This window comes from Zootoca vivipara, chromosome 6 (assembly GCF_965207765.1).
Source record: "Zootoca vivipara chromosome 6, rZooViv2.hap1.1, whole genome shotgun sequence".
Taxonomy (NCBI): Eukaryota; Metazoa; Chordata; class Lepidosauria; order Squamata; family Lacertidae; genus Zootoca; species Zootoca vivipara.
Genome location: NC_142589.1, coordinates 34,614,630 through 34,631,472, shown reverse-complemented (window position 1 = coordinate 34,631,472; position 16,843 = coordinate 34,614,630). Strand labels below are relative to the sequence as shown.

The following is a 16,843-nucleotide window of genomic DNA, read 5'->3' as shown; positions in this document are numbered from 1 at the left end:
TTCAAGGTTAACTTGTTCCCATAAATACCCCTGTTAACGTTGTCTAGTCTCGGAAGGGTGGGGGAAGGCAAATGTTGCATTGTACCCTGTCTTTGCTACACTGACTAAATTAGCTATGCAACTTCCTTGGGTTGAGAAGATGAAATTTATGTGCACATCGCTAGGTGGCACTGCAACTTCGCTGAACTCAGCGGAGTCTCGAGCCTTTCCTTGCTGCCGCTTCAGCTGCTTTGGTTTCTAGGTGTCAAGGAAATTGTTTTATTGTTAAAGGGCATAGTGTAATATATTCATCTCCATCCAAGGCAGCCATTTAATGCCCTGAAACATGGCCCTCTCACAGCTCTGGCCTGTTAACTATGCTTATTTGGTGTAATAATTAGCAGAATTTCTCACTAACAGGGGCACTTACCAACGCCTCACATTTTTCCTCTGTGTTTTTGTACGTGACGGATTGCGCATTCTGTGAATAAAGTTAAGCGGGTCAAAACCTCAGCCCTGTACGACACCGCTATTTTCCGCACAATTGTTTTCGAGCGGGTGTACATTAACCTCTTCCTGGATCCTCGCAACGTCTTATGCAAACAATTTTTAAAAAAAGCTTTTTGAGCAATAGGCTGGGAAAGGTTTGCAAACACGATGCTGTTAATTGTTCAACTTTGGGTGTGAAAGGCAGAGAATAAATGAATAGCTATGGGAGAAAAAGAGAATGGACTTCCAACTGGGACTTCCAACATGTAAGAAGGCTGTTGTGGTATACTGTAGATTACATGCACGCTACCCCACCTCACCTTTAGGTTATTCAGGAACAAAAGTTTCACGTGTTGCACCATTGATAATGTTTTTTAGCAACAGGAAAAGCCAAACACCACTACAAGCAGCCTTCCTTTACTTGGTGTTTTAGAAGATAGAGTTAATTGGATCCATTGCTGCCTGCATTTGAATGCCTTTCAGTCATAGGATTGTTGAGCAGAAAGGGACCTCAAAAGTCATCAAGTCCAGCCCCCACCCTGACATTGTAGAAAACACTACTGCAGCGTTCTTGTTAGGAGGCCTCTGCTTTAAAATGTCATTGCCTTTGTATTCTTAAGGCAGCCGTGGTACCAGGGCTGCATTTGCCTGTGGCTGACTTTGTGTGTGGAAGTACTCTGTTCCCCCTATTTTAAGATGTAGTAATAAAATAAACCATAGCATTCAAGGAATATAAGCCATAGCCCGAAAATAAGACATAGTGATGGCGCAGCAGCAATGCCGGCCGCGGCAGGAGGAAAAAAATAAGACATCCCCTGAAAATAAGCCATAGTGGGTTTTTTGTTTGTTTGTTTGTTTTTGAGGAAAAATAAATATAAGACGGTGTCTTATTTTCGGAGAAACACGGTAGAATGCCAATTGTTTGTGTGGGAGCTCCACAATCTCATGGTGCATTTTCTTCCCCCCCCCCTCTCTCTCACACAGACATGCACCCCAAACATACTGGACAAATACATGTGTATTTGAGCTGAACTGAGCAGAAGAGGATGAGTGGGGAAGGAATGGGAACTCCCATCCTCAACTGATAGGGATGCAAATTGCCTTCTCCCTGATTATAAGGGTGCTGGGCATGGCATGGCCTGCAAGTTTAAATGTCTCAGCGTCTACTTCAATTATTTGTTGTGACCACTGATAAAATTGGGACGTCTTGTGAGGGCAGAAAACTTTGCTTGGGCAGCTGCATCAGTTCCCCAAGCTGGGGTTGCGACAGCCCTGCCTTCAGGCAATGGGTGATTTTGAAACACAGTAAGCTGCCTGACACTGAGTTAGACTTGTTCTGTATAGCTCACTGTTCTGTATAGACACTGACTGGCAGCAGCTGTCAATGGTTTTAGACAGGACTCTTTCATGGCCCTACCTGGAAATGAACCTTGCGGTTGAACGTGGGACCTTTTGCCTGCAAAGCAAGGGCTGTACTTCTGAGTTAAAGTTAAACATTGATTTCCTCTAGTTGGTGTTGGATGCCTCCTGGAGTTTTAAGTTTGGCTTCTGAAATAATATTTGCCAGCTGTGCAAGGAACAGTAGCACTTTGGGTCTTGCTGTTGCATCAGGGCCTGCCCACCTTGGGTCCACCTTCAGAGTTCAAGAGTTGTTTAAGATTCACCGCTTCTAAACTTGAAGTATATAATTAAAACGGCAGTGGTTAATGTTTCTTCCTCTTCCCCAAAGCCATTGACGTGAAACGGATCTGTTCATTTTGTTCCTTTCCGGGATGTTTTAGTGTCCTAGAAAAGGGATGGACACCCTACCCTGTGCTCAGAATGGACCTTTCTCCTTAGGTCCCCCCCCAATTCCAATCCTTCTTATTGCTCGGGCATTTTGAGAGCTCAAGCATTTTGGAAAATGATTGTTGAAGCAACATCATCCATTACTTTTGTCAATATATCTTTCAATACTGGGTGTTGGGTTTTTTTGTCATCTTAATTTTATACCAGATTTAGTCCCCAGAATGTAACCTGGTATAGTATTAAATGCTCTAGTGATTACTATACTGCAGGGATGGGGAACAGATGACTCTCCAGATATTGGACTCTGACTCCCATTATACCCAGCCAGCCAGCGTAACCAGTGATCGAGGCTGATGGGAGTTGTAGTCCAGCAACATCTGGAGGGTCACTGATGGCCTATCTTTGCTGTTCTGCTTCTGATACTAATTGGCTTAAGGTCATTATTTGAACCTAGGTCTCCCCAGCCTTAGTCCAATCCTCTAACCATTACACACTAGTCCCTCTTTATGACTTACTTATTATTGCATTTATGACCCATCTTCCTTCTAATGAGCTCAAGGTTACATGGTTCCTCTTCTTCCCCCCTTTTATCTTCGCAACAACCTGGCAAGGTAGGTTTACTTTGGCCAGTGAACACATCAACCTGCAGTAAATCAAGTCAAGTTGCTTTGAGACTTTTCCCTATTTAATATATTTATTAATAAAGTAATAAATAAATGAAATCAGTGAGGGGAGGCGGGGAATGTGGAGCAAGAGACTTGTCTTTTGAGAACACCAAACACATAGTTTGCATTATTTTATTTTCACACTCCCCCCTGCCCCACCCACAATTCATTTCATTCGTTCTTCTGAATGAAAAATTGGGCATGCACACCCTCCATCATTACTCCGATGAAAATAGGGATATTTCTCTCTCCCCCGCCCAACTGACCCTCTTTGACTCCCCCATTTTTGTGGCCTCCCGCCCCCCGCAGAACATTTCCTATCAGAAGAAGGGTGAGCGCCACCATGACTACACCAACGGGATGCAGCACACACACCCTCCACTGCCCTGAGAAAAACCATTAATCCCAATTTTATGTTCATTGGTAGATTTACAAAAAGAAAAGCACACACCAATAAATAAATTTCCAAAAGGGGTGAGATTAGATATGGATGCACAAAGCATTTTTATTTTTATTTTGAAAAATCAGGACACCTTGCGCTCGATCCACTCCCACTTTCTTCCTCACCAAGGTGGCACTGCCCTCAAAGCCGGCACATTATGTGGAGCAGGGCCTTGGCAGCAGCAGCCTCTCCTCCTCCTCCTCCTCCTCCTCCTCCTCCTCCCCCCCCCCCGTTTTCCAGCAGCCACTATGAGCTGCCGCAGGGAGGAGGCTGACAGCAATGACCATGGAGAGCTAACAGGATGCTCCTTCACAGCTGCTGCCATTGCTTGGGACAAGTGCTGGCTCATATTCTGGGATCAATCAGAAGCCAGGATGGCTTTCATAATTACAAGACTGTCCCTGGAAAATTGGGACACGTGGATGGTCTGGGCACTACGTTTGGCCTGTGGGCATTTGGTACAACAGCAGAAGTTGGGAGCTGGGATTGGAGTGATGGCCATTGAAAATAATTAGTTGTTTTGTACAGGGTTTGTGGGCCCCCAAGCATCTAAAATGAAAGTTGTGACCTTATAATTCAAGCTTTTGGTGGCCAGGCGTCGGCCAAGATGGAACTTAACCTCTGTGCCAAATTAAATGTATACAAATTTTTTTTGGCTAAGAACAGGGGTCAGCAAACCTTTTCAGCAGTGGGCCGATCCACTGTCCCTCAGACCTTGTGAGGGGCCGGACTATATTTTGAAAAAAAATATGAACAAATTCCTACGCCCCACAAATAACCCAGAGATGCATTTTAAATAAAAAGACACATTCTACTCATGTAAAAACACCAGGCAGGCCCCACAAATAACCCAGAGATGCATTTTAAATAAAAGGACACATCCTACTCATGTAAAAACATGCTGATTCCCGGACCGTCCGCGGGCCGTATCCGGCCCCGGGCCTTAGTTTGTGGGGACCCCTGGCTAAGAAGATAACAATTGGTTGATCGTCACATAGTGTGCAAACCAAGCAAACTCTCATAACATTTTTTGGGCACTGTGCAGGTGATGAAGAAATTAGAAACTGCTGGAATCATTATCCAGCCACCACAGATATTGTCCATGTACTTTCAAGCATTCCTTAGCCATAAAAACTAGAAAGCTTTTAAAAGAAGTAAAGCTGAGGTTTTCAGCAATGTGAATTCTGCACCCGGTTCCACCTTCTACAAGATTCCAGTGGAATCTTGACGCACATTATTTTGGGTTTAATCAGTGCAATGAGGAGTTTTGTGCTCAATTTATTTACCCTGAGCCCTTGTAATAGGACAGCCTATGAATCAAATAGATAAGATTTACTCTCAAAAATGAAACAAAATGTCTGAAAATGAAAGTATTTTTATTTTTCAAGATGATATCTTCGTTTTCCGTCCCCTTAATCCATTACTGGGATCAATGGGCCAAAGAAAGCAATAATGTCTAAGTTGTTTTGTGACAACAAAGGTATTCTTCAAGCAAGTTACTGTTGATGAAGAAGAGTGATTTCTTTGTTTTGTGGAATGTGTCTCCTTTTGGCCTCTGTAGCACATGCTTTGCGGCTCTCTAACGATTGCATAATAGATCAATGGCCCATTGTCTTCTTGCCTTCTGTAGCACTCTGCTGTTACTCTTTTTGGAATATTTGACCTAAGGAACTTGTAGAAACAAGGAAGGGGAAAATCCTCCCCCAAAATTTCCTTTTGCAACAGAAAGTAGATGCCAAGCATTTAAAACAGCTCTTTATGGACTGTGCAGTGTTCATTAAAACCTCCCTGGTACAAATACAGTGTTTGAGTTGTGTATTTTATTTATTAAAATATTCATCTGTTTTGCACAGGAGAATTCTGTGAGGTTTAAAAAACCAAGTATATATATATATTAAAACAATTAAAACCTAGAGCACACACACACACAAATATTTTAATAACATGGAGGTTAAGGCTATCAATGACTGCTAGCCATGATGGCTATCCTCTGCCTCCATGGTCAGAGGCAGTAATGCTTCTGAATACCAGTTGCTGGAAACTCCAGGAGTGGAGAGTGCTCTTGTGCTTGGATCATGGTGGTTCATTTCCCACCTGCATTTGGTTGTCCATGGTGAGAACAGGATGCTGGACTAGATGAGCCATTGGCCTGGTTCAGCAGGCTCTTCTTATGTTCTTAGCCAGTTAATCAATTTAAATAGTAGTAAACAAAAAACCCAGAAGCAAACAGAATTCCATGGAAAAGCAGTCATGGAAGTGCATGCTTAGTGGCTCTCAGTTGCTCTCTAGAAACCCACAGATTTCATTGGGTTTTGAAAACGTAATGGGGAGAGGCAATGAAACCTGCCTGGGTGGATTTCCAAAGTGTTGGTGCCATTACGGAGAAAGCTGTATTGCGGGTAGCTCTCCCCATTCCTGGAACAGTGGGGGTACCCAAAGGAGTACCCCCCCCCCGCTTAAGCTCTCCAGGAGGAGTCTTAAAACTTATGTGGCTTTATATGGGACAAAACAAGCTTTTAGTGAATGGTTTTCAAACTCAACCCTTTTTTCATGGACCGCATGAAAATTGCTGGCAGGTCTCTTTGGCTACTTAATCCTGTTTGTTCTACAAACCGTGAGGAGAGGAGATAGAAAGCTTTCACTTTCTGCCCACATAAATGACAGTTGTCCAAATTTGGATGTCACTGGGGGATGGAGGATAGCCCAGTCCTCATTGCCCACAGTTGCTCATTTTCATAATGGATTCCTGTACCTGAATGAGGCCTTTCTGTGCCCCACATGCGGAAAGTAAAGAGACACTGGAGTCTCCTTGAGAAGAAGAAGAAGAAGAAGAAGAAGAAGAAGAAGAAGAAGAAGAAGAAGAAGAAGAAGAAGAGAGGAAAGCATAGAGGAATAAATAATAAATGGTCCGCCTTGCTCTTTTTGTCAAACTGTGAAGTTATCTGCGCAGATCTAGATTTGTGACATCTCTCAGTCTAACCTCACGGTGGAAGCATAAACTGGGGAGATTTCACATTTTGCTTCATAGTGAAAAATGTCAAGAGGTAGCCATTTTGTAACCGCCTGTGAAGATGTTCAAATTCGATGTAATGGGCATGACAGCTACAGTATGTGGAAATTTAATGCTCTGGCTACTTATTGATCTTCTCTTTAGCCGATGGTGTGGGCCCAAGCCTGAGCACTTAGCACCTGGCCTTAGTGCTAATGTAAGATCTTTAGAGCAGCCATCAAGGACAACTTTGCAAAACTGCACTCTGACAATTAGAAGGCTTTTAAAATGCACAAAGAATTTACAGAACATCATTTTTTTATGGTATCAGTGCTATCTTTAGGAATGTTTCAAGCCTCTTTTTTAAGAGATAGTTTCTATTTTAAATCATTTAGTGGTCATTTTGTCTTTGAGGATACCTTTCTCCTTTCACTGTTATCTGTGCTGTGTAATAAATATTGTGCATTAAATAACAGTTTGGACTACAAGTAAGTGTTTACGGGGATCTGAAAAGCCAGATATTAAGAATGTAGACGTCTGCCTTAGACTATTTATCCATCTAGCCTAGTTTTCCCCAACTTGGGTCCTCCAGATATTTTGGACTACAACTTCCATCAGCCCCAGCCAGCGTAGCCTGAATTAAAGGAGTGACTAGATATCTAGCAACCAAGGACAGATAAAAGAAAGTCTTTAATGCAGCACATAGCTAAAACTATGGAACTTGTTCCCACAGAAGATAGTGATGGCTACCAACCTAGATGGCTTTAAAAGAGGACTATACAAATTCATGAAGTAGAAGACTGTTGATAGCTACTAGCCATGATGGCTATGCTCTGCCTCCACACTCCCTGGAAACCACAGGAGGGGAGAGTGCTCTTTGGCTCAAATCTTGCTTGTGAGTTTCTTGCAGGCATCTTAGTTGCCCCCCGGGAGAATGAAATGCAGGACTAGACGGGCCATTGGCCTGATCCAACAGGCTCTGCTTATGTTCTGATGTTCAGTGGCAGGGCTATGGGGATGTCAGGTACTGATGCTGGCCCTGGCTGGATCAAGGCATACATGTATTGCATAGATTACCTGGTAATAATACTGCGGTGGTGGCTATAGGTACTTATTCATCTTTCAGCAGTTTTGGTTTCCATTAGTTCCTTTGCCTTGTTTCTCTCCCCCACCCTACCCCACCCCACCCTGCCCCCTTACAGGGGCTTCTTGTTTCCATTTCAGTGCAAGATTGGAAGCAGGCTCCTGTTTTCAATTGTCTCTACCTCTGAACTCTAACTGTCAGTGGAGGCACTGTTTAGAATAGTCTTACATTAGTGTAAGGACTCATCACGCTTTTTTCGTTGCCAAAAGTCAACTTTCTTTGAGCATTAATCTTTTAGCCTGGCTCCATCTCTGTAATAATTTCAGTATGTCAGGATTGATTTGACAGAAGGCTATCGGCACATAGTATTTCCACCCCCTCCAACTCTAAGCTATGTTGCTTCAGAGTGAGATTTGACTCTCTCTCTCTCCCTCCAAAGAATGAACGCTCTCTTCCATGTGCCAAACACACTGGTGTGCCAATTAGAATTTACAAACTTTTATGATGAAAGTTGAAGTTGTTTGGTGTGCATCTCCTATCCCATTTTTGAGGAAGAGGGGGGGGGGAATACTGTGGGCAGAATGAAGTGTCTAATGGAGAGATTAAGTTATATAATTCTCTAAATTATATAATTTGATTTAATTATTTAACAATTTTTTTATAAAAAAACACTACTTGTAAGAAACCTCTAAGCAGTATTTACAATATTTGTCATAAAGGAACCAACTCCCAACCCCGATAGACAATCGCATAGAAATTTAACGAGGTTGTTCGTGAGGGCTCTCCATTCTGGGCATACTACTTTAGTACACAGAGGTCTTCTCTGCCTTTTTCATTTTATTCCTTGACACAATTCCAAGGTAATGTGGTATAGTGGTTGGGAGTATTAGACTAGGACCAGGGAGAGAGAGGGTCAAATTTCCACTCTTCCATGAAGTGGCTATTGAAGCATACTGGGTGGCGCTGGGTCAGCTGGTTTCTATCAGCCAAAGCCTACCTCACATGGTTGTTGTGAGGCCTAGGCTATAAAGTACCCCCCCCAATAATCTTTTCTTTTTTGTTCCATTAAATCTGTTAAGTCAACATTAGTTAGTTTCATAAGAGGACTGCTTTTAAGGATGGGAGGAGAGGACCAACCTAGCAAGGCTTGTTGCCATAGTTACCCATAGTCACTTTCCCCACACACTCCTTTTGCCTTTGGTTTGCTACCTTAGGGGTATGTGGGAAAGTGTGAGAGAGGCGGGGGCTGGAGAGAGAGATACTGGGGGCAGGGGTGGTGATTGGCTAAGGCCACCAGTTTCTGATCTTGAAGACAGATGATGCTGTCAAGGCGTTCATGGTCCTGCCAGTAGTTTAATTTTATAGGGTATCCTTTGGCAGGGCAACACCAAAGAGAGGCCATGTTTCAATGGTTTATCATTTGTTAGCTTCCTACCGTACTATAATTACTTTGATGGTTAAATCAAACGTGACGAATCTAACACTTGGCTAGACAAGGAGATTGGCTATTCCATTTCATTAATGGCTACTGTTATGTGCCAGGTTGTGTGTGTATGTGCGTTTAAAATAACATCTCTTTTGGATTTTTTTTTAAAAAATGGCAATTAGGGGGACCTTCAGCATTGCGGAGGCAAGGGTCTGTGAAAGAATGCTTCTAATGAAGACCATTTTTCACGTGTAGCAGAGCTGTTTCTGTGCATAAATTAAGTCTTTGCACAGTTACGTAGGGCAAGCAAATTGTGCATATATGGATGATTAGAAATTTTCTTTCTCTCTGTGTATCTCAGTGGAAACCAGAAAGTGGGCCAGCTGATTTATGAGGTGAGGAGTTGAAATAGGGGAAGCAAATCTATTCTATCCCTGTATGTTATGCAGTTGGTAGATAGTTGCTCCACCATAAGTGCTGATGCTTTAGATTTCTTAGCAAGATGGCCACCAAATGGTAGGAATGTGCTTTTTGTACTAACTGTGCTAGATTTGGCTCATCTCTGTACCTTGTAATGTGTAAAACAGCAGATCCTTTCCTGTTCTATACCCTTTTCTTCCATAGGCATGGCAGACTTTCCTCAATATTTGATCTGTTGGTTGCTACTAGACATGCAGCTAGCCCTGAAGGGAGGGTGGAGATTGGTGTAATGTCTGCTGATACCCCAAATGTTCTGATGCTTCCCTAAAACAGTGTCATTCCTGTGTGCATGTATGCATTCATGCTACAGAGCATAGAGGCACTTGGGAAGTTCTCTCCCAAGTGAAAAGTTCTGAGTTCCCCAAACAGTTTTACTTTCAGATCCTTTCCGGTTTCTTATGGGTTGTGGCCTGGGCAGAGTTCTGAGGGCCAGATAGAGAGGTCTGGAGGGTGACCCCTGGGTATGAAATTCTTCACCTATTAAATAAAAAAAATTGGAATAGAGGGTCCAATGGTTTGACTTGATATAATAAAGCATCTCCTTCATACATTTGTGTAAGAGAATGTGCTTCAGAACTGCCCCCCCCAACCCTCCCAAGTTGGAAGATTTCTTTTTAAATAAGTTTGAACTAAAAACAGGTTAGCAACTTGTATTTATAGCCCGTTGTAACAAGAGTCAATCAGTGATGTACTTAGCCTGCAAGCTTCAATGAATCTCAATATGCAGAATAGTTATTCTGCTATTAGCATGATTGACTTTCCATCAGACAAGCCGGTGCAAGTACATTTTCAATAGTTACTGAACAGAGAGGGTAAACTAGGAGGACACAAAGTACACACTCTGCAATAACATCAAACATAAGCTGACAAAATTACACATGAAGTTCATTACCGTAATAGGTAGCTGTGCCAAGAAGCCATCACGGCAGAATGCGAGCTTGTTACCATTTGGGAACTCTCTGGTGTGAAGATAAATAAAATGTGAGTGCCACGTCTCCTTCTAAAAATATTTGCTTAATATTCATCGGATTCTACAGTCGCTTCACCTTGTAATCAACCGTGGAGACTGTGATTTGGTAACAATATACCTGTAGTTTTGGATTGCGTGGACTGTAGAGAGGCAGGAAAAGGTGCTCAATGATTTAGGATTGTGGCCATGCTTCATTTAAGCGCTCTCTCTCCCTCTCTCTCTCTCTCTCTCTCTCTCTCTCTCTCTCTGTGTGTGTGTGTGTGTGTGTATTCATTCATTCATTCAAGGTGCATATGCTGTTGAAAACTGCTTTAGGGTTATTATTGTGGTCTGGAGTGTGTCTCTCAGTCTGTGTCCTGGAACATATTGCTTCTATGCTACTTGGCAATTTATGTAGATTTCATTCTATGCAGATTGCTTGAGAAGCATCTGACACAGTTCATACCTGCTTTGATCTGTGGCCCTCCAGACGCTGATGGACTCCAACTCCCATCATCCTCAGCCAGCTTGTCCAGTGGTCAGGAATGATGGAAGTGGTGGTCCACCCTAGCCAAATGGCTCTGACCCCCTGTCAGTATGGACAGGCATGATGGGAATTGTAGTCCAAGACATCTGGAGAACACAAGGTTGGCGAAGGGTGGTCTAATGGGAGAGCGATCCTAGCAGGAAGAAGTTATGTTTCCCCTCACTGTAATTTCTCTGCCAAACATTTTTATCATAGATCAGCCTTCACTAATGTGATGCCCCTGAAACAATTGTATCAGTTGGGGCTGATGGGAGTAGTAGAATACCAACATATGGAGGGCCATAGCTTCTTCACTCCAGCTTTAGATTGTTACCGGTAGCCCCACTGCTAGCTTCTGCTCCTCTGAGGTTATCCCAGTTTCCAGTTCTGCAAGTGCGACCAGTTCCCCTACAGGCCAAATGTTCTCCACACCTGAGTAAGATCCAACAGCATAAAGCAGCGTCTTCCCGGCAATCTTGCTTTGTATATACCTGACAACAAACTTCCACTGGCTTCTTCCTGGAGAAGGATTTTGCAGAACCTAAGCCATTTACTTGTATTATTTATCTGTAAAAATGTGTGTGCTAATACTGAGTTAGGCCAAGACATTGCTCCAAGTCTTGAAGCAGCCTTATTGGCTTTCTATTATAGCTTTGTTTGCACAGGTGAAGCAAGTGTTCATCCATTTCAAATGTTGGCAAACAGATTCTGGTGCATTTCACATCTGTGTTGTGTAGTCTTTACATTTCAGAGGGGGTGTGGAGAAGAAGGAACAACACACATTTTGTTGCCAGCGGTGTTTCTAGTCTGCAAGTGAAATACAAGCACATCGCTAGACTCACCCATGGCAGTTTTTCCTGAGCAAAGCTTGACATTGCCCATTCACCCTGTCTTAGTGTCTGTTGGCTGTATTTCAGCAAGTTGGGATTAATACATGTTTTTGTTTGCTGTGTGGGGAACCTGTGGCTTTCCAGAAGTTGCTGGGCTATAAGTCTCAGCAGCCCTCACCCATGATCTGCATGGTGATTTGAGTCTCTTGTTTCAAGCACCTGGGCAAAGGAATTTGCCTCTCCTTGCAACGCCTGTTTTTCCTGATTGAGAATGTAAGAAGTGTGTGTTGGCTGAACTACCCAGTGGAGGGGATCTGCAGAAGTCCAAGGATGAATACCTGACATCTTCAACCAGGGTTGGGGGAAGATTCCCCCACCCCCACCCCAATACCCGAGATTGATGTTGCTAGTTGGTGTAGGTCAGAGGTGGAGAAGCGGTGGCCCTCTGGGTGGTGCTGGATTCCCAACTAGCATGACCAATGATGATGGCAATTGAAGTCTAGCAACATCCCTCTGTCCATGCATTTAACCTTCATAAATTTCCCCATACCTCCTTTTTAAATCATGTAACCCTGGGGCCACTACCACATCTTGTGGGAACAAATTGCATAAGTTAACTATGCATTGTGTGAACAAGTCTTTTACCCCCTTGCAGATACCATTGTGGGCTTTGTTCTGAGAGAGCAGCTCATAGAGTTAGACGGGATGAAGAGACCATCTAGTCAAGTGCACACACGGGGCCGTACATACACATACGCCAGGTTGTCTTCTGGTTGCCACACCCTCACTTCTTCAGTAGTAACTCCTTGTGTGCTCCCAGATGTGTTTAAAACACATATTTAACCCATTACTCATGTTCCCTCAATGCCTGCACAGAACTGGTCTGTTCATGTCTCTCTGGGGGTGGGGGAAGTTGCCACTTCTGCAAGCTCTTTACTTACCTGTTGAGGTTACTGTAAACACAACACACTTTCAAGCACTGGCTCAGTCAGTTGGCAAAGCACCCCCCCACACACATCCCTCTTCTTTCCCCTTTATTCCCAACCCCCGCTTTTCGTTTTGTTTTGGAGGAATTTGCAAGTAACTTGATGTATTTGACACGTGTGTGACAGCTCCGTGTATATGAGAAGAGATGTGTGTTGTACCACCCAGCTGTGTGTGTATTTGTCTGCACATCAAGCAGGAGAGCATTCGCTTAGTCAGATCTGACAATCAAATGTGAGCTGATGCTACCTCCACTCCAGAGTGCATTTTAATGCTGTGTGCTTTTGCCAAGAGCTTAACATTTGACAAAGAAATTGTCAGTATATATATTGCTACCCCATGCGTTTGAATTATATTTTCTCTACCAGCTCAACATCCTTTTATTGTTCAAACAGGAGAATAAGCCTTTTAAAAAAAGAAGTTTTGGTGAACTCTGCTTGAGGCTCAGCAAAACCAGACCTATCGTTTCAGTGTGTTTAATGCCATAAATAATGTTAATATAGCTACATTCACTGTGTCTACATGCAAACATCCAAGTGTGCATGTATAAATATAGATTTCTAAACTGCAGTACTTTTCAAAACTAACACACACGTGCACGCGCGCGCACGCACAGACATACAGTGCTTTTTCCTGGGGGTACACAGGGGTGTGTGTACCCCTAAACATTTTGTGAATCTAAGTTTGGCCTCATTGAGGGGCAGTATATGAAATCTCAGAATGCACTAATGTGTTGCCTGCCAGCTTAATCTAAAGTTACATTCCGCTTGGTTTCACCAGCAACTCCATGTCACTTTCATAATGTGTCCCCAAAGAAGTCTGTAAACTCAGCCAGATCAGGCTACATGTCTGTTTTATAAATTTTAATGCTGTGGTTGTCAGTCCACTTAGAATCAGTGAGCTGCAGTTAAGCGAGCGTTGGATGGATTACTCAATGCTACCTGGTTGTGGTTCAAAAAGTCTAACTGTTCTGTTGGCTGTGCTGGCATGTACTGGTTTTGAAAAAAAATGGGGTGGCGGTGGGAGGCTGTGGGAGACTTCCTCTTCCTGGAACTCTGAATGGCCACAAGGGCCCAACCTCCAGTATCCATAGTGGCAGTTAAGCAGAGAAAAACAATGTGATTGCAGCTAATTGCATCTAGGTGACTTTGGAACTCCCTTCCCATTTTAAAATTGAATTTTAACATTGTATTTAATCTGTATTTTAATTGAATTGTTTCTTTTATGCTTGTTTTGATATTTTTGTTGTTTGCCGCCCTGAGCCTGGTCTTGACTGGGAAGGGCGGGGTATAAATAAAATTATTATTATTATTATTATTATTATTATTATTATTATTATTATTTCTAGAGAATTTAGCCTGGCTCCCTCCTTGTTGTCCTTCCACTGGCAGATGATTACTTTTTAGTTCCAACAGGTCTCAAGGTGGTTCACAGAAAAGATCAACATAAAAACCACAATATATATAATCAAAATAAAAACAACAACCCAATAACACCCCCCCCAAAGAGCCTCATTTTAAAAGGGCATAGGATGCGCCCCCAATGTTTTAAATACCACCACCACCACCATCATTTTATGGCAAATTGTGTTTTGAGTGCACTGCACAACATTTCATTTCGGGACTATCTCCACTACAGATTTAAGGTGCAATCCTGTGCACATTTACCTGTGAGTTAGCCCCACTGAACACAGTGGTGCTTTCTTCCCAGTAAATATGCATAGGCTAGTGTTGCCAGTCGTTGTGCACTTTGCTCAGGGATCTCTGGAAACTCTGTCATTCTGTGAAAATGACTGGTGCTCTAAGAAAATACTCAGCACCCTTGCAAAACGGTAATTCCCGGGTAATTCCCGGGTTGTTGTTGTTTTTGGAAAACCCGTGATAGATAAATTGATATGAAAACGATACACATTTGTACTATAGAGATATCTTAGAATGCTTCATATTCTTTTGTTTTAAGACTGAAGGGTACATTTAACTCTGTTTCTATTTTGATGGCTTCATTTAAATTAGTCTTGTATTACCTACCTGCAAACAAATCAGAGTGCTCAATAAAGACCAGACATAGGCTAACCTCTGCTTAAACTGCAAGCAAATCAGGGTGCATGCTCAATACACTCTGTGTTGCTAGTCCTCATCTTGTTATTTTCATACTCAATTTTTCCCATTCTTGCATAGAAAAATTTACATTGTTCCAGCCAGTTTTTAGTGATTTACCAAGTTAAAACAAAGCCTGATTGGGACATGCAATGCAAAAGCTAAATTTCCTTTGAGCATATAATTATTGAACCACATGAGGCAAAGACCATTTTGATTAGAGCGGATAAATGATCATGGTTTTTGGGTGACACCCCCTCCCACTCTGGTGGACGGAGCTGGTGGAGGCTATGTAAGAAATGCATATAGGGCAACACCAGGGTTTTCTGAGCTAATGACTCAACCTGAGAAATGCCATTTCCATAAGTACTGTAAAAGTTTAAAATCCATTAGTCTTGTAACACGATGCGGAAAATAACGATAAGCAAAGGAATGTGAAACAAAACCATAGATGTAAACTGGGAAGAATTGGGTTGGATCCTTCGTCATGAACAGGAGCTTTTGTTTTTGCTTTCATTTACTCTTTTGCATAACAAGAGATTAGCCCCACTCACCCAAATTGCAACCAAGGATCTTTAAACACAGCACACACTGAGGCTCCAATATTACTGTACTATACACACTCAACTAGAAGCAAATTCTATAGAACACAAGGGGGATTACGTCCGAGTAAACTTTCACAGGGGTTGCGTTGCAAGGCCTCTTTATATGAGATTTCACTGTCCAGTCCTGTGCACATTTACTCAGAAGCAAGGCCCACATTTTGATGAGGCTTACCCCCAAGCCAGTATGTTTAGGATTGTAGTCTTAATGTTTTACCTCATCCCTCTTTTTTTTGTCCCAGAGGAGTCAGCAAGTAGGCTGTTTGTTTTAAGTGGCAATTGGAAGTAGAAGTGGAGCTTACAAAATCTGATTCTGACTCACTTCTCTTTCCCCATTAAGAGGTAGTTGAACAATACCAGGAGTTACTTCTGATGTACCAAGATGGATGGGAGCAGGGCAGGTGGGCATGGTCAATCATCTTTCAAGGTCCTACATCCCAGCAGAAGATACACTGACAAGACAAGAGCCTTCTGAGCCTGTTCTTCCTCTACAAGTTCTTCGTCTAATTCTTATTTTGGCATATAGATGACAGTAGTGGTGAGGAGGAGCAGTAGATGCTGCTATCTGTTTTCTCAGTGGCTTTCTACGTGGCCAGCAAATAGATGGTAGCATTTATGGGGAAGAGGAACAGCTGGTGACAATGGTGGTGAGGAGGTAGACTCACAAAAGAAGGTGTGGCATGGAGGTTTCTTGCCGAAGACCCCTCCAAAACTTGAATCCAGTATTGGACAGCAGTACATTAGTTCTAATACCTAGCAAGCCTATGACTTAAACAAACAAACAAACAAACAAACCCAAAACTCAATGTAAATTATCTATTTTTGCATCTCTAGAAACGGAAACTCCTTGATGAACTTGGAGAGAGCTGGCTTCCATATTTGACACCCAAGGATGATGGCTTCCATCAACTGGTAATAGTTCAAAAGATTTGTGTTCTATATACGGGGAAATATTCCTTTACTACTTGAAATGGTTTGCTATTTTTATTCTTGAATTCCTTAGTTCATTGCTTAGAGAAGACAAAATTACTGAGGAGAAGCTGGCATGCATATGCTGGTTCTGAGTCGTACCCAGTGAGGATGAGGAGGATGAGGAGGTGCATGCTACCACCATTCTTTCTCTGAAATTGCACAGCTTCAGGTGAGTGTAGGCTGTGTTCTAGAGTACACAGATTCAGTTCCTGGAGAACGATGACAAGGCCCTAAAGACTTAATCCATGTCACTTACAAAGGTCAGGCTTCCTGACACCCAGTTTTCTGTTTCTCTCTCTCTCTCTCTCTCTCTCTCTCTGTGTGTGTGTGTGTGTGTGTGTGTGCTTTCACCATGTCAACTGCTCTTTATGGGCGTTACTTGCTGCCCTCTTCAAGTATTGTGGTAAGTATGTCATGTTTGTTTCTGTTATCTGCTTGGGAGATGCCCTATGATATGGATTATATGGGTTGATCTCTCTCTCTCTCTCTCTCTCTCTCTCTCTCTCTCTCTCTCTCTCTCTCTCTGTGTGTGTGTGTGTGTG

The 16,843-nt window shown here is 42.7% G+C and overlaps 1 protein-coding gene across 13 annotated transcripts in view; it reads left to right on the top strand.

Moving 5' to 3' along the window:
• The window catches only part of FTO (FTO alpha-ketoglutarate dependent dioxygenase), a 528,974-nt gene that overhangs the window by 23,880 nt on the left and 488,251 nt on the right, over positions 1 to 16,843 (top strand). For 10 of the 13 annotated variants that reach the window (XM_088671937.1, XM_088671936.1, XM_088671934.1 and 7 more), the window contains exon 2: positions 16,164 to 16,241. The exons of the other annotated variants lie outside the window; for them this stretch is intronic. In XM_088671937.1, the coding sequence (XP_088528063.1) occupies positions 16,164 to 16,241 (78 nt within the window). The remainder of the gene's footprint in view (positions 1 to 16,163; positions 16,242 to 16,843) is intronic. 13 annotated transcript variants of the gene reach the window in all.